Source organism: Podarcis liolepis, assembly GCF_965112155.1.
Source record: "Podarcis liolepis genome assembly, chromosome: 5".
In the NCBI taxonomy this organism is placed as follows: domain Eukaryota; kingdom Metazoa; phylum Chordata; class Lepidosauria; order Squamata; family Lacertidae; genus Podarcis; species Podarcis liolepis.
The window spans coordinates 4,957,578-4,985,051 of NC_139556.1; the positions used below are offsets into that span (position 1 = coordinate 4,957,578).

At 42.6% G+C, this 27,474-nt stretch overlaps 1 protein-coding gene and 1 long non-coding RNA gene across 7 annotated transcripts in view; both read left to right on the forward strand.

Annotated features, from left to right (window-relative positions):
- Nucleotides 1-14,254, forward strand: part of SCUBE1 (signal peptide, CUB domain and EGF like domain containing 1) — a 193,241-nt gene extending 178,987 nt beyond the window's left edge. For all 6 annotated transcript variants that reach the window (XM_083503331.1, XM_083503332.1, XM_083503336.1 and 3 more), the window contains 9 exons: nt 663-821; nt 2,461-2,667; nt 3,076-3,237; nt 5,098-5,265; nt 6,391-6,552; nt 7,332-7,529; nt 8,889-9,041; nt 12,259-12,338; nt 12,586-14,254. In XM_083503331.1, the coding sequence (XP_083359457.1) occupies nt 663-821; nt 2,461-2,667; nt 3,076-3,237; nt 5,098-5,265; nt 6,391-6,552; nt 7,332-7,529; nt 8,889-9,041; nt 12,259-12,338; nt 12,586-12,738 (1,442 nt within the window). In that variant the 3' untranslated portion in view covers nt 12,739-14,254. The remainder of the gene's footprint in view (nt 1-662; nt 822-2,460; nt 2,668-3,075; nt 3,238-5,097; nt 5,266-6,390; nt 6,553-7,331; nt 7,530-8,888; nt 9,042-12,258; nt 12,339-12,585) is intronic.
- Nucleotides 14,255-23,054: 8,800 nt separating this feature from the next.
- Nucleotides 23,055-25,675, forward strand: LOC310708031. Its single transcript, XR_014526806.1, has 2 exons — nt 23,055-24,029; nt 24,083-25,675. It is a non-coding gene; the product is annotated as an uncharacterized lncRNA (long non-coding RNA).
- The last annotated feature ends 1,799 nt before the right edge of the window (nt 25,676-27,474 follow it).

Consider the following 27,474-nt stretch of genomic DNA (forward strand, 5'->3'; position numbering starts at 1 on the left):
CACTGCGGGGGGCGGCACTTAATGTGGGGCCTGCAGCGTGCCCAAGCCACATGTCTCTCCTGGGGGTGACGCGGTGGCTTCGGCGCCTGCAGGTTGGGTGCTGCATGAAACGGCAGCGTGGGGCTTACGGCTGCCAGCGCCTCTCCCTCAGCCACCCTACAGCTGAGGGGGAGGCAGCGGAGAGACTCCACGCAGCACACCACACCCCCAGGGGTGGTTTGCCTTGCCCCCATGGGCGGCTCACCCTGCCCCCGGCTGCAGGACGCGCGCACCGCGCCAGGCACCCAAGCAGCTAGTTACACCGCTGGGGCAATGTATTGATACATCGTCCAGGACCTGTATTGCAATGGCAGCTTCACCTGGCGGGATATCACAAGTGAAACCAATGCCGCTCCTAAATCCAGCGCCTCTTTCGACATTGGGCCGCTGGAAGCAGAGGAGCTCAGGAACAGTGGCTCTGCAAAGAAAGGAGCAAGCCAGGCTGAGTTCTGTTTTAGTAGTAGGCATAAAGCTTCTTTTGGGGCATTCACTGAATAAGTGGACGTTTCAGATACCTGAGGTTTTGATAATGAAGATTCTGCTGCGCAGGTGTTACTGCTGCAACTGCAGCCATGCTACTTTGCCCCTTGATTTCTTTTCCATGTTGCTTCTGTTTTGCAAAGGAGGTCAATTCCCTTGTACAGACAACTGCCAGGTAACCTTTGTGAACCTCAAGTGCGACTCCTCTAAGAAGAAACGCCGAGGCCGGAAATCGCCGTCCAAGGAAGTGTCCCACATCACAGCTGAGTTTGAAATGGAGATGAAGTCAGAAGAAGTCTCAGGTTTGTGAAAGACCATCTCCGTTTAGCATATGTTGCACTTTTAAAAAATTGCCTGCCTGCTTCGTGCATTAGCAACAACAAAAAAGAATTACTTCTGTGGCAGATTCACTCTAAACATGCAATGTTATTATGATGATTATGACTATTATTTATAATATACTGTGTGGCATGCTTTTTTTAACAAACATTTTGCACCCTCTGCGGGATCTCTTACTAGTAAAGGATGAACTATCCTGGTTCTAGGGTGGAGATTTGCCCCAAGCTGCAACGTTATTCCCCTTTTCATTTTCCCTTAATCTTGGATGGCAACCTTTGACTTCTATGGAATAAAGGGGTCTGCTGTTGGACATGGGTGAGAGAGCAGGACTAAACCTGGTCCTTGCCCCCTAGTGAACCCCCCCCCCCCAGGGAATAAAGCCTCCTCCTAAATATATAATAGTTCCATCCTTGCTCCTTGGTCACACTAGATGGTGCTTTTCTGTGGCAAGGTTTACATACCCTAAATCATGGGTAGGCAAACTAAGGTCCACGGGCTGGATCAGGCCTGCGGACGGTCCAGAAATCGCTGAGTGGATCGCCAGCGCACACATTCTTTCCCTCCCTCTCCCTCAGTGCGGCACCACCGCCTCCCTCCCTCCTCCTGGCTTCTCCCCGCCCTGCCTAGAGGAGGAAGGGGGCTGGGCTTTGTTGGTGCCAGCAGCAGCAGCACTCGAGCGGCCGCCATTTTAAGCAGCCCCTCTCCAGAGCCCTTTCACACGCTGCTCATTGTCCTGCCACCAGCCCCTGCCGCTCGCAAGACACAGGTAAATGGCCACAGGGGCTCGTGGGGCTATTGCATAATTCCCCCCCCAAAAAAATAGTCCAGCCCCCCCCCCCAAGGTCTGAGGGACAGTGGACTGGCCCCCTGCTGAAAAAGTTTGCAGGCCCCTGCTCTGAATAGGAATGCCACTCTTGTGTTCCTTTATGATTGCTGCTGCGGTTATAACTTGCTGATGCTGCAGTGACAGATTCTTTATTTAAACTATTAGCCACTCTTAAATCTTACCTCTCAGAGCAGCATTCAGCATAAGATATTAGAAAAATGAATGCAATAACGCAGCTACAAATTATCCAGGAAGATTAATAGTCCAATAATAAATAAGTATAAATGGGCAAAGCACCAGCTTTATATCCTAGGCACTTTTTAAATTAAAGGGAGGCTAAAAGACAATGCTAGTCTAGCCTCTCTAAGAATGAAGTTCCACAAACCAGGCGTCAGAGTTGAAAAGGCCCCATCTCTTGTCACACACACCCCTCTTATTTCAGGTTGGCATAGTTAGCAGGGCCTATGACATCATTGCAGGAAAAGGTATAAGAAATCATTTTGTCTCATCATCTGACAGTTGAGCCTGATTCACACATGGAGCCTCCCACAGAACTTAATAATATAACAGGATGGACAAAACTCAGCCTTGTCAGACATTTCTGGGAGTGGTTCCCCTTATGATGTTTCTGTATTTCCTTATCAGGATAATCCAACCATTGCTGCTGCAGAGACATCTAACATACTTTAATCATTGTGTCTGTTTATTTCTCCCAAGTCATACTAGGGTGTCTGTTCTAAATCTGAATTTGGTTTCCTTACCGTTTCTCCACTTAGACACCTGCAGTGTCGACTGCTTGAGGAAAAGGATGGAGCAGAAGCTACAGTCGGCAATCAAAACCTTGAGGAAATCTATTAACAAACAGCAATTTTACATTCAGTTTTCGGGGACAGAGTATGAAGTGGCTCAGAGAGCAGCGAAAGTTGTTGCTGAAGGACATGACGCCTGCAGTACAGGACAAGTTCAGCAGGATGGGAAATGCGGTAAGACCCAAGTAAAATGCTACAAGCCCAAGCACAGAAACAGACTCTGTTACAACCTTCGAAGGTATGGAGGCTGGAAGCTAGGAGAAAAGAAAGCCTGATGTAGGAGTCTGAGCTCTGGACTATCAGGCAGAACAGTATAGAGGGCTGGAGAAGCTTTGTGTTTTACCAGAAAGGAGCACATTGCAAACTCAGTACTGAAATGCTTCACCTACCATATTGTAATTTAAGAAAGAAGGTTCAGAGCTTACTTGTAATGTTAGTAGTGATGCTTTGTGATAACATCTAAGAGTTTGGCCTAGAGATTGCAGTGTCTTGTTGGCCTCCCTAGTAGTGCTGTGAAGACAAATCATAATCATAATACTAGAAAAAAGGTACTTAATATAGATTCCATTTTTATTTTCCCAGTTACCTGCAGCACAGGCACCTATTATAGTGGAGAACATAATCAGTGCATTCCTTGCTCACCAGGAACATACCAAGACACAGAAGGTCAACTTTCCTGTGAACCTTGCCCAAGCAATGATGGACAGGGAGTAGCAGGTGCACGGAATGTGTCAGAATGTGGAGGCAAGTTTACTTTGATTCTACATGTTGCATGCAGGAGTTGGGTATCAAGGCTGAGAACAGGGAGAGAAGGAAATCTGTGGGGCGCCCCATTGTCAGCGTTCCATTTCAGCTTGTCTGCTTCAGGTAGACAGTAGCAGGTCAGAAGATTCTGGGATGTGTTCTCGGGTAGCCTTACCAACCTAGTTCTCATTTCACTGGTGTGGCAAAGCTGTGTCTGAGCGGCATCACTTTAGGCTACTCCATACATACAAACAAACTCTTTCCATGTAGAAAATAACCTGATGTTCAGAATCGGTGTGGGAAAAGTCTGGGACTTCCCAGAAACTTCTCTCATAATCAAGAATATGATGACATCAAAAGGCCTGTGAAACTGCCACTTCCCTCTAAGCATGGGGAGCAATTACAATGTTGTGTGCACAAAAAAGCTTGGGAATCAGGGTATTTTGTCATTAACCTGGAAAAGATTAATTGTAAGCCCACTTTCAGTCTGAACTGATACGAACTGGGCTAAGAAGGTGGGTTTTCCTGTCTCTCTGTTTATGAGGCATTTATTTATTGAGGGAGTTACTACAGACCTATTTTAGTGGCAGCATCTATTGTTATACATATATAAAATGTTGAGAGAACCCACTAAGGTTTGACTTTTTTGTCCTATTCATTCTGCACCTTGGACTTTGTATCCTAAATTCCCATTCATGAGATCAGTTCATCTGCATCTCCAATAGATGTTTGGAGGGTGGCAACGTGAGAAAAGGCCTTTTCCGTGCTGGCCTCCTGATTGTGCCATGCTCTCCTCAGGGAAGCCTGCCTGGTGCCATTTTTGTCATCTTTCCGGCACTAGGTGAATAAGTTTTTATTCTCCTGGAATCTGGGCACCATTGCTGATTGAGCTTTTGGTAGCTACTGGTTTTAGATTGCTATTTCTTTGGATGAACACTTTTACTATTTCATATTTGTAGTGTTTTATTGATTTTGTTAATGTATTTTGTATTTTTTAAATTATAAATTGCTTTGGGACACTTCTGAATGTGTGAAGTGACATATAAATATAATTAAAATAAACCCATTTTGGGCATGTTTAAATTCTATTAATGTAAGTGAGAAACAGGAGTGCCAACTTGAATATAATATTGGGGGGGGGATAAGCCCCGCCCCGCATAATCAATCACAAGACACACACTCCATTTGAATGGCAATGCCCATCAACTTTGGGGAGTCCTGGCCCCCTCAAATATTTTATAGGGGGGCAAAAGGACCTTGGCCCCTAGGAGTTGGCTCCCATGGTGAGAAACAATTAAGCATGTGCAAAACTGTTGTAATGAAATCAATGGCATCCTGCAGCTGCAATGATATGCACATTTACCTAGGAATGAGTCCCACTGGAATCAATGGGACTCACTTTTGAGCATGTCTGGGGAATCTTTGACTTTCCAGATGCCGTTGGAGCACAGCTTCCATCATCTTTGACCACTGGCTGTGCTGGCCAAGGCTGATGGAACTAGAGTCCCACAACATCTGGAGGGCCAAACGTTCCTCAGCCCTGCTTTAAAGGATATGTGCACAGTCAGGCTGAAAAGAGCTTAACTTTGTTTAGATCATTCCTGTTTCAATAGCTGCAGAGTCCACACATTCACAGACTCTGCACTGCTCACTTAATAGATTTAAGTAAGCAGAGAGTGACTGACGTTGCTGATCTCTCACCTGAGAGCTTCAACTAGTCCCTTAATCCTAAAGGACCACTTCCAGTTTACACCAAAGAAAGAGCAGGCAAAACTTTCGTTTCTAAATGTTTCTGATAAAAAAAATATTTTTGCATTTCCGTAGAGAGGTAATAACACAGTAGAACTTCTCAATTTCTAGGGCAGTGTTCTCCTGGATATTTTTCTTCTGATGGCTTTAAACCTTGTAGACTATGTCCCCTGGGCACATATCAGTCTGAACCAGGAAGGACCCTCTGTTTTCCGTGTGGCGGGGGACTGGTGACAAAATACGAAGGCGCAATGTCGTTTCAGGACTGTGAAACAAAAGGTATGTTTTAAAGTTGAGATAGGCAGCTGGGTTTCTGGGAGCTCAGTCTGCCCCTCTTGAGCTTCTCATCCTAAATATAGCCATTCCCCCGGACTTTATCTTCCATTCATGCCCAGGATTTGGTCAAAATGCTTTTTAGACCCTCTTTCCCATTGTATACACAAACAGATGTTATTTGAGGGTTTTGCCCTAATGCCACCTGGCATTTGTCTTTCACACTAACATTTTTTATTTATTTTCCTCCAACTAATCCCTCTCAGAATCTAACATATTAAAGTACATGTAAAATATTACTCCTGTCACTCTGTGTGTGTGTGTGTGTGTGTGTGTGTGTGTGTGTGTGTGTATATATATATATATATATATATATATATATATATATATATATTATTTTTAAAAATCCTCTGTGTAACCTTTTGTGGTGAATGAAACTGCTGCCTTTATCGCTTACCTTCCTCAGCCACCAATCATTCCTGGTAAAATCTCTGTTTTCTCTGTAACAGCCAGGTTAACCTGTAGGCATAAGACAAGATTTTATTTTCAAGTTGAAGGAAACTTATTTACAACAATAAATTAGCAGACTGGATATTAAACCTCAGTGTGCTGGATAGTAAACAGGCATTGTTCAGTGCTTGCTTACAAGTTATTATATCTTTGAGGCAGTATCTTCCCTCCTGAGCTAGTTTACTTCCCTAAGCAATACTATTACCAGGTTGCCCTTATCTTAACTCCTCCACAGCAACTCTATAAAAGCAGCAGCCAAAAAAAATGGGTCAACAGAAGTAAGAAGACTAAAACTTTTAGTTCAGATGGATTCATAAGAAATGCAAGGAGTTTGTCAAAATGGCACCTGCCGTTCCACTTGCCTTGTGTCCAGGTGTCATTTTGGTTTGTTCCTCCCTGCGCTCACTGCCAGCAGCTAACCAGGAAACTCTTCTTGCAGATGATGCTGTGACTTAAGGTGATGCAGGGGGAACTCAAATGGTTCTGCTGTTTTTGACAAGACCCCTCTGCTCCTTATATGCCGCATGTAGTCCAACCCTAAAATGTCTAGTGCATCATCCATTCTTTGTGTCTTCACCTGTAATATATTGAAAAAATATAACATGCCTTTATACTACACAGTTCATTGTTCTCCTGGCCACTACTACAACTCTACAACCCACAGATGTATCAGATGTCCTGTTGGAACTTATCAGCCTGAATTTGGTCAGAACTACTGCATCACCTGCCCTGGAAATACTAGCACTGATTTTGATGGCTCTACGAATATCACACACTGCAAAAGTAAGTCATATTTCCTTGTGAGCAGCTGCAGTCTATAAACTGCCAGTGCTTAAGCCTGGTCATATAGTCATCGTCTGTCTGGAAGATTTTGATTTGATTTTTTTTTTTTTTACAGTCTGGTGACAAACTAATCACACATAATTTAGGAAACCTGAAAGTCTGCTTTTTTGGAACTGCCCCTACATGACAGGGACAAAACACAGAATTTAAACAGATCACTAGTTTCAACCAATCTACATATCTGGTCAGAAATTAGCTTTATTGGAAGGCACTGAGGAATGGCCTCCAACCCCTTCAGAGTAGACTGCTGGCACATCTCAAGGCAGCTTCGCCCCATAAATCCCCCTTGCTGCCCTTTGATGGCAGTCTGAAGGACCCAATTTAGCCTGATGGATGGCACTTGTGGACCCCTAGTCTGGAGCCTGGAGTGTTTAAAACTGAAACATTGCAGTCCTCTTTGTGCATACGTGTGGATTACCTGTCTATATATCTATATCTGGACACAGAAAGATAAAGGCTTTCAGAAGAGATTTGTACTTTTGAGATCCAGATCACAAAGTCACTCAGATAAGTTGCTGTAGTTGTTGTTGTTGTTCATAATCATTTATGAGGCACTTCTTGATATGCAAAGTGAGTTACGATCTTCGTCTTTTTCATTCTCAGAGCAGGCTTATGAGGTAGGTTATAAAAATTCCCATTTTAAAAATAGGACATTGAAAAATTAATTAGGCAGCTCACAGAGTCCATAGCTCAGTTTCTTACCATTCCTTCCCCTGTAGATCGACAGTGTGGTGGAGAACTCGGAGACTACACTGGCTACATTGAGTCTCCCAACTACCCGGGGGATTACCCAGCAAATGTTGAATGTATTTGGAATATAAGCCCACCCCCAAAGAGGCGGATTCTCATAGTGGTCCCTGAGATATTTCTTCCTATTGAAGACGAGTGTGGTGATGTTTTAGTAATGAGGAAAAGTGGTAAGTTGTTCTGCTGTCCTAGAAAAGGCATGAAAACACGTACAGTCATACCTTGGTTTTTGAATAGATTAGTTCTCAAATGTTTTGGCTCCTGAACACCTCAAACTCGGAAGTGAGTGTTCCAGTTTGTGAACTATTTTTGGAAGCCAAACGTCCAGCGGGGGCTTCCGCGGCTTCCAATTGGCTGCAGGACCTTCCTGCAGCCAATCAGAAGCCGCGCTTTGGTTTCCAAACGTTTTGGAAGTCAAACGGACTTCCAGAACGGATTCCGTTCGACTTCCAAGGTACAACTCTAGTGAGAATGTACATTCATAACTAAGCCAGAAGTGAACTGAACCGATTTCAGTGCTACATGGTGGCTACTTGCAACTTGGTTGCACTGACTAGATGGAGAGCTGGCGCTAATATTTGCTATTTAAACTCAGAAAATTCTGCAGACAGGAAATTGGAGTATGCAGTCGAGAATGTTATTTAAACTACATACTCTTACACAGTTATATTTTAAAATGGCAGCTGCTCCTGATTTCTATTCCAATGGAGTGTTCCCTGGAACTGTTTCTTGCCACGTTACCTCCATGAGAACTTTTCAGATTGAACTATCGGTTACAAATTCCCCTGCTAATTCATAGCATTTCAGCCATGCACTAAGCATAGCATTACCATTGCCCAACCCCAGCTCCAAATGGATCCCCAAAGAGGGGCATGTAAAATTGTCTGTCAGTCGAGCGATTGGCATGCGCATTGGGGGCGGGGGGGGGATGTGCTTGGGGCCTGACCATCTACTGCAACAGGAGACTGTTCTGTATGGGTTGAGCATATTCATTATTGGTGTCATCTGGTCTGATGTGTACCAGTGCCTTTGGCCTACCATCAGTTCTACAACCTTTATCAGCTTCAGGGTGGCAGGCTGTGGGTTAGAGAGCTAATCTCTAATTGGGGAAGGGTCTTAGCTCAGTGTCTATATGAAGAAAGTCCAAGGTTCACTCTCCAACACATCCAGGCAAAATGATCTCAAGGAGGAGAGCTGGGAGAGACCTCAGAGCTGCTGCCAGTTGGAGCTAATGGTACTGGTGGAAAGACCCAAAGGCAGTGGCGTAGCGTGGGGGGTGCAGGGGGGGCCGGCCGCACCGGGCGCAACATCTGGGGGTTAGGGTTAGGGGGCGCAAATCCACGGGTTAGGGGGCGCAAATTACTTGCCTTGCCCCGGGTGCTGACAACCCACGCTACGCCACTGCCCAAAGGTCTCAAATGGTACAAGGCAGATTCACGTGTTCCTCTACTGAAAATTGTACCGTTTGGAATGCCTGGTGTTTAACCCTTTCCCAAAAAATCTGCTATATGTTTGTTTTTCTTTTGCAGCTTCACCCACATCTATTACTACATATGAAACTTGCCAGACCTATGAAAGACCGATAGCATTCACCTCCAGGTCACGAAAGTTGTGGATTCAGTTCAAATCAAATGAAGGAAACAGTGGCAAAGGATTCCAAGTCCCCTATGTAACATATGATGGTGAGGCTTCTGCCCTTTCTCATCTCTGCAATACATGCAGGAAAGTAGTACAGAGGATAAAAATTAATCTCATATTTTCGGGGGCTTTCCTCTGCTGTTTAAACATATTGCTGGCCAAACATTTTTTTCCTTTCTGATTTGTTCCAGTATTTTTCAGCAATTGTATTTATTTTTCTTTATTCATTTGTTTTTATTATAGTTAATTATTTTCCATGCTGCTATATACATACCGTATTTTTCGCCCCATAGGACGCACCTAGTTTTTTTTGGGGGGGGAATAAAGGGGGAAAAATTATTTCCCCCCAGGCGCGGGGGCTGGCGCGGGGGAAGCCTGAGCTTCCTCCGACCCCAGCCCCCAGAACAGGCTGCCGCCCCAAGCCTTGCGCGCCCGGCAGGAGGTCCCACCGGGCGCGCGAGGTTTGCCGACATCTGTCCGAAGCATGGGGCAACAACACGCCCCGTGCTTCGGGCTGCAGGCTGCTGCCCGCAAGCCTTGCGCACCCAGCGGGACCTCCCGCCGGGCACGCGAGGCTTGCGGATAGCTTCCTGAAGCCTGGAGAGTGAGAGGGGTTGGTGTGCACCGACGCCTCTCGCTCTCCAGGCTTCAGCGAAAGCCTACATTCGCCCCATAGGACGCACACACATTTCCCCTTCATTTTTGGAGGGGGAAAAGTGTGTCCTATAGGGCGAAAAATACGGTAATTATTTAATAAAGGTATAAGTATATCTTCTTCTAACAACTGAAAACCTTTCAGCTACTTTTGCTTTGGTTAAGTTGTTATTGTATGAATTGATTGGATTCAATGGTTTTAGGTCTGCATTGGAATGATATCATGCCTTTTAATAGTGAAGTCATAAATTCTAATAGCAAGCAAATGAAATTCAACACATTGGCTCAATTTACATAGAAACATGCCCCCCCCCACACTATATATATATATATATATATATATATGCAGGTTTTGGTGTCTTCGGGTGTCTTCCCGTGTAAGAGTTGGGGTGTCTAGGCGACGTTTCGACGAGGTCTCACTCGTCATCTTCAGGCTGGTGCTTTCGGCTTCTTGTTACTGGAACAGAGCAGGATCTCAGTGTTTGAGTTCCTATAAATACTGTTGAGGGGGTGTGGTGTATAGCCTCCAACGTTCTGGGCAGAGAGGAAGTTCCCAGGTTAGTGTGCCTTTTCTTCTTTTGTTCCTTAATTACTTGAGGGATATCTTGAGTGATTTCTTGAGTGATATTCTGAGTACCACTTAGGAGGGTCATTAAGTGTGGATTAGTTGCTAAAGCTTTCGTGTCTTGACCTCTTGAGCTTGTGAAGAGTTTTTCTGAGAAGATGGCTGTACTGCACTTAGTTGTGCTCTGGCTTGGCTTCGTGTATAGGGGCGAGCTGTGGTTTTGTGCCTATACACGAAGCCAAGCCAGAGCACAACTAAGTGCAGTACAGCCATCTTCTCAGAAAAACTCTTCACAAGCTCAAGAGGTCAAGACACGAAAGCTTTAGCAACTAATCCACACTTAATGACCCTCCTAAGTGGTACTCAGAATATCACTCAAGAAATCACTCAAGATATCCCTCAAGTAATTAAGGAACAAAAGAAGAAAAGGCACACTAACCTGGGAACTTCCTCTCTGCCCAGAACGTTGGAGGCTATACACCACACCCCCTCAACAGTATTTATAGGAACTCAAACACTGAGATCCTGCTCTGTTCCAGTAACAAGAAGCCGAAAGCACCAGCCTGAAGATGACGAGTGAGACCTCGTCGAAACGTCGCCTAGACACCCCAACTCTTACACGGGAAGACACCCGAAGACACCAAAACCTGCATTCCTGTACCCGTGAAAATCTACGAAAGCATATATATATATATATATATATATATATATACATATATATATATATATATACACACACACACACACACACACACACACACAAAACGTTGGGTGGAAACTTGAGAATATCTTTCTGGTGGTTTCTCCCAGGGTTAAGAACTCCTTGCCAAAGAAGACCTAGCTAGACTCATCTCTGATTATTTTTTATAGCACACAAATACATTTTCAGTTAGACATGCCTTTGGCCCATAAGCTGATTTGTAAATATGTAATGATTGTTGTTTTTTATTGATGTTTTACCTGTCTTGGTTTTTTAAACTTTGTGTTGCATTGTACTTTAGAATCATAGAATTGTAGTGTTGGAAGGGATCACAAGGGTCATCTAGTCCAACCCCCTGCAGTGCAGGAATCTTTTTCTCAACATGGGGTTCGAACCCACAATCCTGAAATCAAGAGTCTCATGCTGACTGAACTATCCCGGCCACTTAAATTGTAGTTAGCCACCTTGAACAGCATTTGGTGGAAAGGCAGAATATAAAATTAACAAATAATAAATAAATGATCTGGATAAATCTCATTGGTCCTTTTTTTCATATAACACCAAACCACTGTTTATTATTATGGGATTGAGTTTCAGGTTCATGTACTCCTCTTTCTCCTTTGGCACAGCTACAAAGATGAGACCGAAAGCTAATCAGACCATTATGTTTATTATCAAACCATTATGTTTGAAGTAGGAGAATTCTGATTAAACTATGGTTTGTTAGCAAGCCCGATCATAAACAATGGTTCGATCCTGGCTTTGTTGAACTAAGCCCAACTTTACCTGGTTTCCCTGATTTGAACATGATGAGGAAATTGAAAGCATTCGACCTCCTCCTCGTGACTGTGACAGAACTGGTTTGCAAAATATGCTTCAATATAAACTTCATTTAAACATAACACTAACCACATATAATCCCAAAAAAGGAAAACAGAGAAGCTTGCACAGAAGAGGAGATTTTGACCTAGAACTTTGATTTTCTGAGTTGACCCACAACCTTGCATACGCGTTTTCTCTCTTCCCCCAACCTCCTTACGTTCTCATTGAACTGCACAGTTATGTGAGTATATAAAAAGGTTGGCTTGTTATTTCCCTTACCCACCAGCTAATATGCTTTGCCTCGTGTCCAACGTGTTTAGGTTGAGTTGAACCAAATAAGGAGGCTTGATCAGGAGACGCAATTTAGTTCAGGATAATAAGATAGTCTGACTGGTATATAAAACCTTCTGTGAACTTGAGCTGAGCGCGGCTCACTAGTCCCTGGACCCTAGAGACTTTCTGTCAGGTTATCTGGTAGTAAAAAGTTGCTAACTGGTTCTCCTTGCTGCTTGCTTTTCAGAGGATTATCAACAGTTAATTGAAGACATTGTTAGAGATGGACGTCTATATGCATCAGAAAATCATCAAGAAATTTTAAAAGTTAGTAACCTTTTCTTTAAATTGCAATGTCCAAGCTGCTATTTTTCTTTCATTGTTTAGCTCTAACGCTGTGCATAAGTGATTGCAGTACTCCTAAAAAGCAGAATCTTGAAGCCAGAAGCAATTTCTAAAGGGGAAGTACAAAATGGCAATGTGCTCAGCAGAGGGCGCCATGCAAAATATACATTTGCTTTCTCTTTCTTTTTCTCTGTCCCTGCTTGCTATCTCTGTCTCTTGTCTCCCACAGGACAAGAAACTGATCAAAGCGCTTTTTGATGTATTGGCACATCCACAAAACTATTTCAAGTACACAGCGCAAGAATCAAAGGAGATGTTTCCAAGATCATTTATAAAGCTACTGAGATCAAAAGTTTCCAGATTTCTACGACCATACAAATAGATTCCTAGTGCTTTTCAAAAGAAAAAATTGTTCTGTTGCGTTCCTGTCAAATATTGTATTGTCTTCAACAGTAGGAACATTTTTGCTATTTTGAAGACTCATTGGCAGTCTTTATCTTAAATTGTATATTGAAGAATAACTATAATGTTTTATAATCTCCAATATTTTGAATGGGATTTTTTTTTACTTCAAAGAAGAAATCGTTTTGGATTCCAGAATACACCCAGTTGAAGATCCAGATTTATTCCTGCACTAGTTTATTCTTGAAAAGCATTTGTTTTAGAGAACGTATCTCTACACCTTTTCTAGAAGAGAAAAATGATTTCTTCTAAGCAAGGAAGGAACCTGGTCAAAGAAACTACCTGCAAAGAAGAGTTACGATATAAAGGAGTGTGTAGTATAAACTAATACTTGGATTTTGAATTGCACTTGAACTTTATATGTGAGATTTTATGGGGGAAATCTAAATTTCATTGTTTCCTATTGGTGGTTGTGGAGACTTTGTTCTAGGTATAAACCAAAAAATACAAAGAAGGGTAGGGGTAAAATTGGTGAGTTTATTATTCTAATATTTTGTTGGCCCTGTCACAAGATTTCAAAAGTCTACTAGTGTCTAATCCTGCAGATACAATTATGGAATTGTAGATAATTTGGTTTCACCAATGTTTTTTACAATAGGATGGAAGAGACTCGGGGGGGGGGGATAGCCAGTTTTCTTGCCCTTAATCTAAATAGGTACACTACTTCTGTCTGAGGGTACTTTAGGATTGCTATCTGAAGGTCATGTAAATACCCTTCACATCATAGAATTGTATCCAGCTAAGTCATACTCTGAATTAACCCATTGAAAATAATGACTCTGACTAACTCAAAACCATTCCTTTCAGTGGATATAGTCTGAGCTTGACTTAGTTCGATACAACCCAGCCTCTCCCCCCCACACACACACACACCATGGGTCACAATCCAGAGATCTTCTTGTACATGGTGGCAGCCCTGACGGTGAGGAAGGCTGTGGGAAAGGGATCTCTGCCAGTGGCACTTTCACCTTCCACGGTCAGCAGTGATCCAGTTGCAGGATTGGGGCCAGGTTACCAGATTGTGGCTTTGCTGTTGATCCACAGTAAGTTTCCCAAATTTGGAGTAATCTTGACATCTTATGATAAGAGACTTTGATGTAGTCAGAGCAGAAAATGCTGGTTTGGGGGTGAACCTATAAAATAGGTAGAAGCTGTTACTTTGTTGTTTCCGATATGCTGAATCCATCAATTGCTGGCTCATAAACCTTGGTCCGTTTTATCTTAATTCCGTGTGGCCGGCCTGCTATTTTCCTATGTATGCATTACTTGATTATGACCGCTTTAGAGAGCAGGCCCCCAGCAGTACACCTCTTACCAATGTTTGTATTGACAAGTGTTTCAAAAGAAATATTACAGACTGCACTGCATTTAAAAAAAAAAAAAGATTTATCCACATACATGTATCATAAACATGGAAAAGCAAAGGAAAAAAACTACTTGCAACCTCATTTTTCATCACCCAAATTGCAGTGTTTAATGGATAGAAACAATCCTCTTGCATCACTTTGTCCCCCGACCCCAATTCTTGCCGTGTTGTGCCTACCACCTGTCAGATTACTGAAAGAGTTGTGGTCAGTTGGGAAGGACGGTGCCATAGTCTCCCTGCAATGGCATCATGACAGTGGAGTGGCAAAGAAGTGGGCCATTGGTGCTGTGCAGGACCATTCCGTTGGCTCCGTTGGTGCACAAGCGCAGCACTGACTCTTAACTCTTCCCACCAGCCCCCTTTGGTTGAGAGGTTTTTGCCTTTCTCCCAGTAGGCAGCCTGTGCTTGCTAGGCGTTACAGCTGTTTGCCACAACTTGTGCAGAAATGGCATTGAGTAGGCCTGGCTTTACCAACACATGAGTCCCGCGTGTTGCATACCCGCTCTGATGGCCTCGGAGGCTTCCACAGTGCGCCTGCCATGTGACTGGGTCCAACTTACTGTCTTAAGAGGATTGTCTTTGGGGGTTATTTTCTTTTCTTTTGATTCAATATATTGCCTTAGGTTTGAGAGTGTGGTTTTTCATGTGTTTATCTTCCTCTGTCCTGGTTGGTGTGCAGTTTGTGTGTATCTATGGCTGTGTCCTGAGTTTTCCCGATCAGGGATGCGGGTGGCACTGTGGGTTAAACCACAGAGTCTAGGACTTGCTAATCAGAAGGTTGGCGGTTCAAATCCCCGTGATGGGGTGAGCTCATGCTGCTCGGTCCCTGCTCCTGTCAACCTAGCAGTTTGAAGCACGTCAAAGTGCAAGTAGATAAATAGGTACCGCTCCGGCGGGAAGGTAAACGGCGTTTCCGTGTGCTGCTCTGGTTCGCCAGAAGCGGCTTAGTCATGCTGGCCACATGACCCGGAAGCTGTACGCCGGCTCCCTCAGCCAATAAAGCGAGATGAGCGCCGCAACCCCAGAGTCGGTCACGACTGGACCTAATGGTCAGGGGTCGCTTTACCTTTACCTTTTCTTCTCCTTAGAGCCACAGCTACTTACTTAGTGCTCAAATCTACTTCCCTCTTCTATGGGCTGGATTAGGAAAGGTTGCAGACCTCCAGAGGCTACTTCCCTTGTTCAAATGTTGTTGTCTAATTTTCCATATTTCTGATTCTCCACCTCCCACAGCAAAGGTTTTGAATGGCTTAATGAGCATTTCTGTTCAGGGTGCATGACAAAGATGACCAGAGGCAGGGTTTGTTTTGGTTATGGCGTCTCCACATTGTAATGCTTGCATTCTCCCAGTCTGATTTTTCATTTTATTTTTTGGTGTTGGAGAAAGTTTGTGGGGTTTTTTTAATTTGCCAGAGTATTTCATCATGCTGTTTTAACTCCTATTTTCTGGTTCTGCCCACTTTTATTGCTGGTTGCTGCTGTTCATGTGTTTATCTTGTTTTACTATTGAACTTTTTGTTGTATAGATTTATTTTCTTGATTGACACCCCCCCCCCCGAGACTTCTGCTGAAGGCGGCTTATACATTTCCTAAATAAACAGAAACAAACAAGTAATCCTTCTTTCAACACTTATTCTGTATCTGAAGTCTCCATCCGTGCACTCGGCAGTCTGAAACAGGCGGCAAGCATGTGCATGCCTCCCAGATATACATAAATATTGGAAAGTTATCTGGGTAAACTACCTCTCCCGTTATATGATATAGCTGCTAGCCTGTTGTGAATAATACGATTTCTTCTCCTTTATGTTCAACATTGTACCGGAGTCTGTAATATATTGCTTTTGAAAGATTGCTTAAAAAGAAAAGAGATGGGCAAACATCATTGTGTCTCAGGCTTGTGCCTGGAAGCAAATACAGTCAAGGAACAATATATAACAACAGAAAGATTATTGCCCAAAGGCTGTAAGGCAGCACTTAAAACATTTGTAATCAGGGCATCAAAAGTATATAGAATCAACACAAAGAAATAAACCTTTACTTCTACCAGTTTTCAATGTATACTTCTCTCATGTCTTGAATAACGTCAAAGGAATCAGATGAATAGTTGTTTCTTGTCTGAATAAGAACATCAAGTTTCAAATAGTAATGAGAAGACCATAGATTACTTGTCAGTTTGGGGGCTATGAAAATACCTTTGGAGTTTAATTTAATTGTTGCAGTCCTTGTTGCTTACATGTGTTTCCAGTTAGCTTCAAGTTTTCTTTTATATACATAGCCTTAGTCCTCAGCTCTGTTGACCTGAAATGGCCAAGTCTTTGGCCCAATCCATCCATTCCCATGGCACACTGGAGGGAGCAGGCTGCTGGGTGCAAATGACTTCTTATGTGAGCTGGATGGGTGCACCTTGTGCACCTAAACTGACAGCATGTCTGGAGCCACCCTTTTCCTCTGCCTCTCCTCCAGGACAGCCTCAGCATCCTCATCTACTAGAGCCTGACTCCTTTTTACATGATGAACGTAGCTCCCTACCTTTGCTTCACTTCCACCGACCTGCCACCTGCCATTTTGTGGGGGGAACTTGAGTGCCACAATTCCCTAATCTCTATCCCATCCCTCTGGTTACCAAGACAGCTCAATAGTTTTGGAAAGGAAATGTGCAATAAATATTTTTTAAAAAATGCTATCACAAATTTACCAATTTAGACAGCCTGTTGCCATTTGCGTTTTCGAAAACAACAACAAACCCAAACAGTGAAGTAGCATATCAGCTCAGGGGTCCATCATAACAAAACAGTTTAACAGAGTTTTGATTTGATTTTTTTAAACGTTCCATTGATTCACCACCTGTTCTTTAATAATGAATTCATAAAATTTAATTACATGGGTACATTATAAAGCTTTAATACAGGTGCCTTTTGGAGATACTGATATACATGTGAGAGATTACCATTAAATACACCACAGAAACCAGCAGTTCCTCGTTACAAGGGACTCTTTTATAATTCTCAGGCTCACTGATTAAAATTTGCCCTCATGAATGAGAATCCATGCCAGTAACAGTGTATGAACCAGGACATTGCCTGGGCATATAATTCAGAAATAATGGTATGGGAGAAAAATGGTACTGTTCACACCGCTGTTAATAAGAGTAAAAATAATAATTAATAATTCATTTATTAGCTATCTGCACAAGCTTCTCAAGGCAGTGTACAATAAAAAATAGTAAAATAATAACAATGGAGGTGTATTTTAAAAAAAACAATACAAGATAGACAGCTGTGCCCTCCCCACCCAGCTAGAAGAACCTCTCTGATGTTAGGACGCAGAAAGAAGTTTCTGGTTCACACCTTCACCTTCTTATGTTATTTTCGCAAAAATTCTTGATTGATATAACTTTGTTGTTATCACAAATACTTGCAACCCTGGAAATAGTTATATTGGATAAATGAAACAGCGGGTGGGTACGCGCACACACACACAATGCATTTTTACAAATTACAACTCGCAGATAAAAATTGTAGCTTATATCTAAATAGAAAATATACCTGGATCTTATTTAAAGAGCAGGCTCTTGCTGTGTTTATGGTTTCACTGATTTGTAGAGAACAATTAGAAATTAATTTGTGGAGACCTCATAAAAAGCCCTAACAAGTTGGTTGCTAAATTTGCAAATATTGGATTACAATGCAGCTATGCTAAGCACTTGAAAGTCCCATTGTTTATTGTGGATTAGGCACATATGTAGCTCTCACATTTAAAACAATAGGACAAAGCATTTATTTTTGCTTGAATCGTGCCCGTTTTTTAAAAAAGAAACCTGTAGCGCTTAATTTTTCAGCTTCGCCTTCCTTCCACTCTGCACTTATTGCTATCTTTTAAAAATATTGTTGTGATTATTTATTAAATTTGTATACCCCCCTTCAGCCAATGATAACAGGGCAGTTCACAACACAAAAATACAAATAAACCAAAAGCAGAAGCAAACCAATAACCCCCTTCCCACAAACACATTTCAAAGACCATAGATTGTTAATGAGCCCAAGGCCACATTATAGAGAAATGTTTTCATCTGGCTCCTAAAATTATGTAGCGAAGGCGCCAGGCAAGCCTCCCTGGGGAAAGCATCTCACAGACCGGGAGCCACTGCAGAGAAGGCCCATTCTTGTGTCGCCACCCTCTGGAGCTCTCACAGAGGAGGCAAACAAAGAAGGGTGAAGTCAACTACTCCTTGTTTTGTTAATTATCAAGTCCTGCTATCGGGAAACAGTTAATTGATTAGCAGACTTGGAAGCTGGAAGACAGTTGATATCCATACTCACAGATTTTTCTGCACACTAAAAATTGTGGGTTTGTGCATAGAACGCTATATGAAATAACAATTTAAGTCATTTTTAAATATGCTTTCATCCTGCACATTCATCCTGATTATTATTGCTTCTGTTGGTTTTTCAGAACAAATCCAGCTGTTATTTCAGAAGCTAACACCTGCCATCACTCTTTTAATGCAGCCATGGAAATCATTGCCATAAATACTGGTGGTAGATACAATTCTAAATGAGAACTTTCAGGATAGTTTTTTTTTCTTAATCTATATAATGGAGTTTCACCCTAATTTCTGCAACAATTGTGCATCAAATTTTTCCCTCGCTGACATCCCTACACCACTACAGTCAGACGTTTTTGACCCATTCTCTTCTGAAATATTGTATAGTCAACGCCCAGTTTTAAAAGTTTTTCTGTCGTGGATCTAAAGCCATGTTACCTTGTGATCGGAAGTCACACTGCATGTGAATTCAGTCGACATCTAGATGAATATTTTAAGGAATGGTCTCATGCATCCCATGTTATGTTCGACCGCAAAAAGTAGGGAGGGGAATTGAAGGATGAAGTAAGGATATTGTGCAGTGCAGATTGTCTGTTCTTTGGGGCAGGAATCTGTTTTGTGTGTTCATGTTACGGATGGACGTTGTTTCAGGAAAATGTAGTTCCGAATCAGATTGACAAAAGGATTTTCAAACACCCCCATAAGCAGTCTATTCAGCACCTACACCTTAAAGATTAAGTGCCACCTTGGGGGGGGGGGAGTGTGGTTGCGCACAGATATTCTATACACACTGACAACATGGGTTTGTGTCCCTCATGTTCCCATTTCAGAACGGACACAGTGCATAGACACACACCATCATGGTCACACATCAATAACCCAAAAGCACACACCCAAACGCTCACTGATTATATATCATTTTAAAAATAAGTGATTAATTCATTTTATGATCTTGCTATAATCTGAATTCAGTTTTTTCCTGAAAAGAATGGTGAAAGCTAGCTTTAAAAACTTTATTTCATGAGGAATTGCTTTCTGAAAACGCATAATGCATTGAGTGTATTTCAGTGCACCTTTGCTTAACAATTCATCTCCACAAGCCACATTCCCTCAGATGAGTCTTCTTCATTTGTCCCTCACCTGTATGTGGGGCAAAACCAGAGTCTGTCCCAGGAGTAGACTGCAACAACACAAGGCGCTATTTCTTTTCTCTGCGCCACCTAACTCTTGATGTACCTATCACCGTATCTGTCTTTATTCATGCCAATCTGAGATTAGCCCAGTTTTGTGACTCAGGAAAGCATAGATAGGCAGCTCACTGATGTTCTGTTCTCCCTCCCTCCAGACTTGCCATTTCCTAGTTACAGCTGTATTTTTCATGGTTTCTAGGCTTGCGCGCGCGCACACACACACACACACACACCCACACACCCCATGTTAAACCCCTTAAAGTGAACTGGGTGCTGTGTACAAAAAACACAGAAATGTGCCTTTTCTCACAGCAGGGCCTGTTCTGGGGTCCCAGGTATGTGCAGAGGGTGTATCTGTGGCCCCACCATATAAACAAGAGTCTTGTGCAAATCAAACCTCAGAACTTAAAACCTTAAGCATGTTTTAAAAAGTAATCCAGGATAAAAGAAGAACATTCTAAGCACTTGAAAAGAAAAATAAGATTTTCAGCCTACACCAGAAGTGGAACCCTAATTCTTATTGCAATAAAACCATCTTCAAAATTAGTCTGAAAATAATATTGTTTGGGTTGTAGTTGTCCTTTAAGTAGATAGATGCACAGGAAGACAAAACTATTCAGCAAAACCATGTTTATCTGAGTACCTACACTTCACAATTGCTCTTTCCTTTATTTATTCTGCTTGTACCATTCTGCTTTTAAATCCTTGATGCCATGTAATATATAAACAGTTATATCGTGTACATACAGAGATACCTTTTAGGTATTCTAATTAGTTTAGATATTTACAATTGTCAACACAAATGCCAGAATTATTCCAAATACCTTCATAAGATATTTTACCGCATTGCAATTCAAGTGTCAGGGCTACAATCAAGAAACAACATTATTTAAGACTTGTATTTCTCATTCATTTACTAACTTAGTACTCTTTGGAACATATCTGGAGATGTTGGTACCACGAGGAAGGTGTCTTGATTTGCATATTAGGAAACCATTATCCATGAAACGTGCTTTTTTTATATATAAAAGAAGACTGAAAATATTTTAACTTTTTTCTACTTTAGTGATGTAAATAGTGTTCCATATATTGTACTTTACACTGAGAATAAACTTTAGGACATTGGATATATATGCTTCATTGTGATAGACATTGAATATTACTCCTCTCTATACTGGTGGGAGAAAAGTTCTATATGTGTGGGACGGCTTCATGTGGATGAAAAGGCAGGAAAAGGCAGGAAAGTATTTTTTAACATTACGTTGAATGCCTGTATCCCTGGAGCAGAGTGGGCCAGAGTAGCTTTGGGTGGCAACCACATGGATTTCTCATATATATATATATATATATATATATATATATATGCAGGTTTTGGTGTCCTCGGGTGTCTTCCCGTGTAAAAGTTGGGGTGTCTAGGCGACGTTTCGACGAGGTCTCACTCGTCATCTTCAGGCTGGTGCTTTCGGCTTCTTGTTACTGGAACAGAGCGGGATCTCAGTGTTTGAGTTCCTATAAATACTGTAGAGGGGTGTGGTGTATTGCCTCAAAAGTTCTGGGCAGAGGGGAAGTTCCCAGGCTAGTGTTCTTTTCTTCTTTTGTTCCTTAATTACTTGAGGGATATCTTGAGTGATTTCTTGAGTGATATTCTGAGTACCACTTAGGTGGGTCATTAGGTGTGGATTAGTTGCTAAAGCCTTCGTGTCTTGACCTCTTGAATTTGTGAAGAGTTTTTCTGGGAAGATGGCTGTACTGCACTTAGTTGTGCTTTGGCTTGGCTTCGTGTAAAGGGGCGAGCTGTGGTTTTGTGCCCTGTGCCAGCCAGATCTGTGTAGGGATTGCAGGGGGGTGCAGCATCCGGAGTTGCCACTATGGTTTGGTTACTGGATGGTGTCTGTAATTTATCTGTGGAGAGGGTCTGGGTTTGGGTCTGGTGTGGTTGATTGGTGGTGGCGTTCTGTGTGCCTCTGGATCTGGTGTCGGTTTTTGTGGGGAGGGCTAATTTCCAGATGTCTGGCAGGCGGGACGTGTCGTCACGCTTGTTCATGTTGTGAGGGTGTTTCTCTATCTCGATGGCTTCCATGATTATTCTCTTGTGGTGATGTTCCATGTTAAAGAGCAATTTGGAATCTGCAAAATTAATTTCGTGTCCTGTTTCTTTCATGTGTTGGAAAAGAGAGGAAGATTTTTTCCAAAAAGAAACACCCCCCAAAAATCAAGACACGGAAGAAAACAATGGCATGGCCCTCCTTCCTTATATCAAGGGCACTACAGATAAAATTAGCAAAATCCTCCATAAACACAATATCAAAACAGCCTTTTGCACCAACCAAAAAATAGCCAATATCCTCAGAAACCCCAAAGATAAAATCCAGTTGGAAAACCAAGGGGTCTATGAAATACCCTGCAAAGTCTGCCCAGCCACGTACATTGGACAAACAAACAGACGAATAAATGCACGTATCGCAGAACACAAGAATGCCGTCAAAAAAGAAGAAAAATCTTCCTCTCTTTTCCAACACATGAAAGAAACAGGACACGAAATTAATTTTGCAGATTCCAAATTGCTCTTTAACATGGAACATCACCACAAGAGAATAATCATGGAAGCCATCGAGATAGAGAAACACCCTCACAACATGAACAAGCGTGACGACACGTCCCGCCTGCCAGACATCTGGAAATTAGCCCTCCCCACAAAAACCGACACCAGATCCAGAGGCACACAGAACGCCACCACCAATCAACCACACCAGACCCAAACCCAGACCCTCTCCACAGATAAATTACAGACACCATCCAGTAACCAAACCATAGTGGCAACTCCGGATGCTGCACCCCCCTGCAATCCCTACACAGATCTGGCTGGCACAGGGCACAAAACCACAGCTCGCCCCTTTACACGAAGCCAAGCCAAAGCACAACTAAGTGCAGTACAGCCATCTTCCCAGAAAAACTCTTCACAAATTCAAGAGGTCAAGACACGAAGGCTTTAGCAACTAATCCACACCTAATGACCCACCTAAGTGGTACTCAGAATATCACTCAAGAAATCACTCAAGATATCCCTCAAGTAATTAAGGAACAAAAGAAGAAAAGAACACTAGCCTGGGAACTTCCCCTCTGCCCAGAACTTTTGAGGCAATACACCACACCCCTCTACAGTATTTATAGGAACTCAAACACTGAGATCCCGCTCTGTTCCAGTAACAAGAAGCCGAAAGCACCAGCCTGAAGATGACGAGTGAGACCTCGTCGAAACGTCGCCTAGACACCCCAACTTTTACACGGGAAGACACCCGAGGACACCAAAACCTGCATTCCTGTACCCGTGAAAATCTACGAAAACAAATATATATATATATATATATACTGCTTCCCATCTCTTGCTCTTGAGCACTTTCCTCCTTGGTTGAGCAACTGTACCAGAATTGAGCTCAGCTAAGATAAAAGCACTTGGGGAAGCCACTGGGGCGCGTTCCGCTTTCCTCCTTGCAGGGCTGCTACCACCATGTGTATTTTTACTCCCAGGTCACAGTGACAGCCACCTTGGACACATTGAGGAAGTGCGATAGGATTGTGCATATATGTGAAAGGCAGAAATAAAATGGTTCCTTTCCTAACTTTAAAGATGAAATGATTAGGTAGTTTGGGGTGGGGTTTTTTGAGGGGTTGGGAAGGATGTGGTCAGGTAGGCTTAAAACTGAATGGGTTGTACCTGTTTGAATGTGTGTGCATATGTAACTACCTGTACACAAATTTTGTTGAAATCAACCTAGAGTAAACAAATATAATAAATGATCATAATATTGTTTCCTGATTCAATACTTAAGATCAAGTAAAATCAGCATAATGAAAATTACACAAATCCGTTTTTGGTCCCTCTTCAAGTACCAAAGGGATGAAGCGATCTGGAGTAAATACCATCATCTGTGGCTACATGGGGGAATGCAAAATAGGTCATGCAATAACATAAATTTCACCTGCACCATTCCAGAAATTAGTTCCTCTATCTGAAATACCCTGAGAAAACACAATAACTCTGATTTGTGTACAATAGTAACAGTTCTTACCCGACAAAACTTCTGAGAGCATCTCTTTGAAATGTGACTTGTAAAGGCCAAAGGCCAGTTAAGTTACCCATTTCTGTGCTTTGTAAATATTTCATTTAATTATGCAAATTCTGTGAAATGGAATCAACTAGTCTGACCTGGAAATCAACACAATCAATTCTTTGGAATTAGAATTTGCTCCCCCACAACACTCTCTTGAGGGAGAAAGACCCCAGGCAACTGTATCTGTTAAGACATCTGCAAAAAATTGCCCATTGCGTTGTACTGAAAGGGAGCAAGAGGGAAAAACACGGGGTGGGTAGCAGGAGAACCAGCTAAGTGGGGACCCCATTCAGGAGCTTTAGCCTAGTTCATGTCACATAAAATGTAGCTAAATGTTAACATTACATTTTCCCATGCTGTTGACTCTAGGTGATCCTCCTTTCATGAGGCAAGGTAAGGTTGCTACCTCAGGATACTATGAAGCATAATAAATTTGCCTTAAAGATAGTGGGTTTAACATGTATTTAAAGCTGCCAATGGAGTGGCAAATGAAATGTCTCTGAAACAGTGTTGGGCCCATGGGCTGGAGGGGTTTTCCTCGGGGCAGTCCAGTGCCCTCTTGGCACCTGTTCTTTGTTGCCATCACATCAATTGTGAGTAGACGTGTGGGATGTTGTAGAGAAGGCTGATAATGGGAACTCGGCTAAATGCATTGGAAGAACAGAAGGTTAAGGCTAATTTCAGCTATTAAGATCGGGTGAGGAAGTAAGGAAGGAAGAAAAAGAATGAAACATCAGGAAAGATCTGCACAGAACAATTGCAGTGGGAATAGAACTATCTGGCAGGTTCCCAAATCTTCACTCATGACAAAAGTACTGTTGTACCTACTGGAAAGGTAGATTAGTTTGTCTGGTACGGATACCTTGAGTTACAAACGCCTCAGGTTACAACCTCCGCTAACCTGGAAGAGTTACCTTGAGTTGAGAACTTTGTCCCAGGATGAGAACGGAAATCGTGTGCCGCTGGTGGCACAGCAGCAAGAGGCCCCATTAGCGAAAGCACGCCTCTCGTTAAGAACAGTTTCAGGTTAAGATCGGACCTCCGGAACGAATTAAGTTCTTAACCTGAGGTACCACTGTATAGGATTAATGGGGCCCCACTCTGGCATGGCCTGCAACACCTCTTCCCTCCTCTGTCTCCACGGTTGGCTTTCAGTTAATGATTCGTTGCAGAAAATAGGTTAACATTATTCTGAGTTTCAGTTCCAAACTGTTCATGATTGGCAGGTATGCAAAACTGAAGAGGGTACCAGCCTATTTCCTGTAAAAGCTACTTGTGCCTTCATCCACTAAAGATGCAAGGAAGCTCAACGCAGTGACGCTACACTGGCAAAGCAAAATTTACTGATGCCTTGTCTCAATAAGGTGCATTAAGAACTTAACCGCCCAGGGGTCCTTTACCTTACCTTTACATTAAGAACAAGTCCATTACTCCTTACAAAAGGCGTCCCACCAGGACATGCATTTTTCTGGGTTCCTATCAATTACTGGGCATGAATAAAAATCAGAATTAAAACCTTTGTAGATGCTGCTGGTACTTCTAAGCTTTATTTTCAGTGTAAATTATGTACACATTGCTGTTTTCCACAGGTACTGTATCATGGTAGGTTAGAACAACGATAGTGAATAAATGTATAAAGTTTGGTACTTAGATTTTTTTTTTAATGGTCTGAGCTTTACCAACATTTTAACTACACCGCCCAAAACTGTCATTGAAATGGTTGTTGTACATGTACCTTATTAACTCAACATCTCTCTTCATGTCTGTATATGAATAGCTTGGTTTCTACGTCAGAGCTCAAAAGGAAGCATGTAATGGTTTTTGTTGTTAAATCGCTTTCATAATAAATCTAAAATTAGATAAAAGGTCTTTGGCATTCTTCATTCTGCTATGCAGGTGGACTGGATAATCACCTATTAATAACTGTCATTGTCAGATGAACACCACCAATAGGCCGTGGGAAAGCGGACTAAAATTTGGACAATGGGCATTTAATAAAACCGAGCTCAGTTCCTTCATCTAAGTCGTTTAGAGAGAGGTTGAACAACATTGGGCCCAGGACAGAACCCTGCGGCACCCCACAGTCACTTTTTTCCAAGGTGATGAGGAACCATTAATGAGTACTCTTTGGGTTCGCTCAGCCAGCTACAAATCCACCAAACAGTGAAAGTGAGGGCGTTTCCTTTGCTCCTGAGCTGCCCTACCCCTCAGTCTTTTCTTACATATTTTTCTCCCTCTATTAATCTTTTCTTTCTCTTTGCACTGACCTTTTCATTCTTTCTCCTTAAAGCTCTAATTGGGGCTTGCAAAAGAGCAACAGACTTCCTCAAGCCCTCTCTTTGCTATTGGGTTCACTCCCCCATGCCATGCACTGCACACTCGCAACATGCTCAATGCCCAGTATTTCATCAATGAGAAAAGTTGGTTGTCTGTGTTTTTTGCTTTCTTGGAGAAGTGCTCCTCTTGTCATCTGTCCCTGCCCTGCACATTCAGAAGAGACACAGAGAGAATTTCAGCTGGGAATGAGGAAGAGGAGCCAGTTCAGAGAACTACTACACCTGTAATAATCCCTGTTGGTTTGGGTCACAAAACTCCTCCATCTCATAGTCTGGTCTTTCAGATTAACCAGAGCAGTCATAGGCCTGGACTGAGTCTGAGCTAGACTATTGAGAAGCCCTCTGGAAAACCTTCATGGGTTGCCATTTGATTCTGCAGACAATACAAAATATTCTGGCACAGGGAACTGAGCAGACCGTCCTGCCAAGCGTGGAGCACGCTGAACACAACTGCTCATCTGGCTCTGATTCTGCTCTGACTCCACCGAGTCGCCTGGCTAAAGGAGCAACTTGCACAGAGTTTTGTTGTGGAATTTAAATGGTGTGTGTGTGTGTGTGTGTGTGTGTGTGTGTGTGTGTGTGTGTGTAAAAGGCAAAACTATAATTTTAGCAGAGAACTGGCAACATCTGAACATTTAATGGGGAAAGGGGAGAAAAAAACATTTTCTAAACTTTATAAGATAATAACAGGAAAAAAATGATCACATTTCAGAGATCCGATACATAAAAAATGGAATAAAGATTTTCTAATGAACATTCCTGAAGGAGAGTCATCTTTAAACTGCATTATTCTTCTCTATGTAAATCAGCTCTGAAGAAAATTGTATTAAAATGGCTGAGTGGCATTGGTTACCCTCGAAGTCAAAGACTAAAAGGGAGGTAGGAGAGGAGGTCTGCCCTGTGACATTTTTCTAAACAGAGAGAGAGCTACTATAACAGCAAATTGTCATAAAAACCTAGCACTCTGAAGGGATGAGCAAGAAGACATCTAAGGGCAAGGAAAACTGCCGCTGCTAGAGATACATTTTGGAGCTCCTTGCTCACCACGACAAGCACGAGCCAAGCTTTGTGTCTGATGCGACAGCAGGACGCCTGTCCTCTTTTGCCACCCGAGGCCGGCCCTGCGGGATTCTGCTGCCTGAGGCAGTTACTTGAGTCTACCTTATGGCAGGGCCAGCCCTGCTGCACAGGGATGTTTTCAGACAGGAATGTGGGAGGGCAGAGTAGTTACCTTGCCACTTTTCAAAAAGCCCGTTAAGTATGCCCTTCACTCATGAGCCCACAAACCCTGAAACACTAACACCATATAGTGTGCATAAAGACCACTT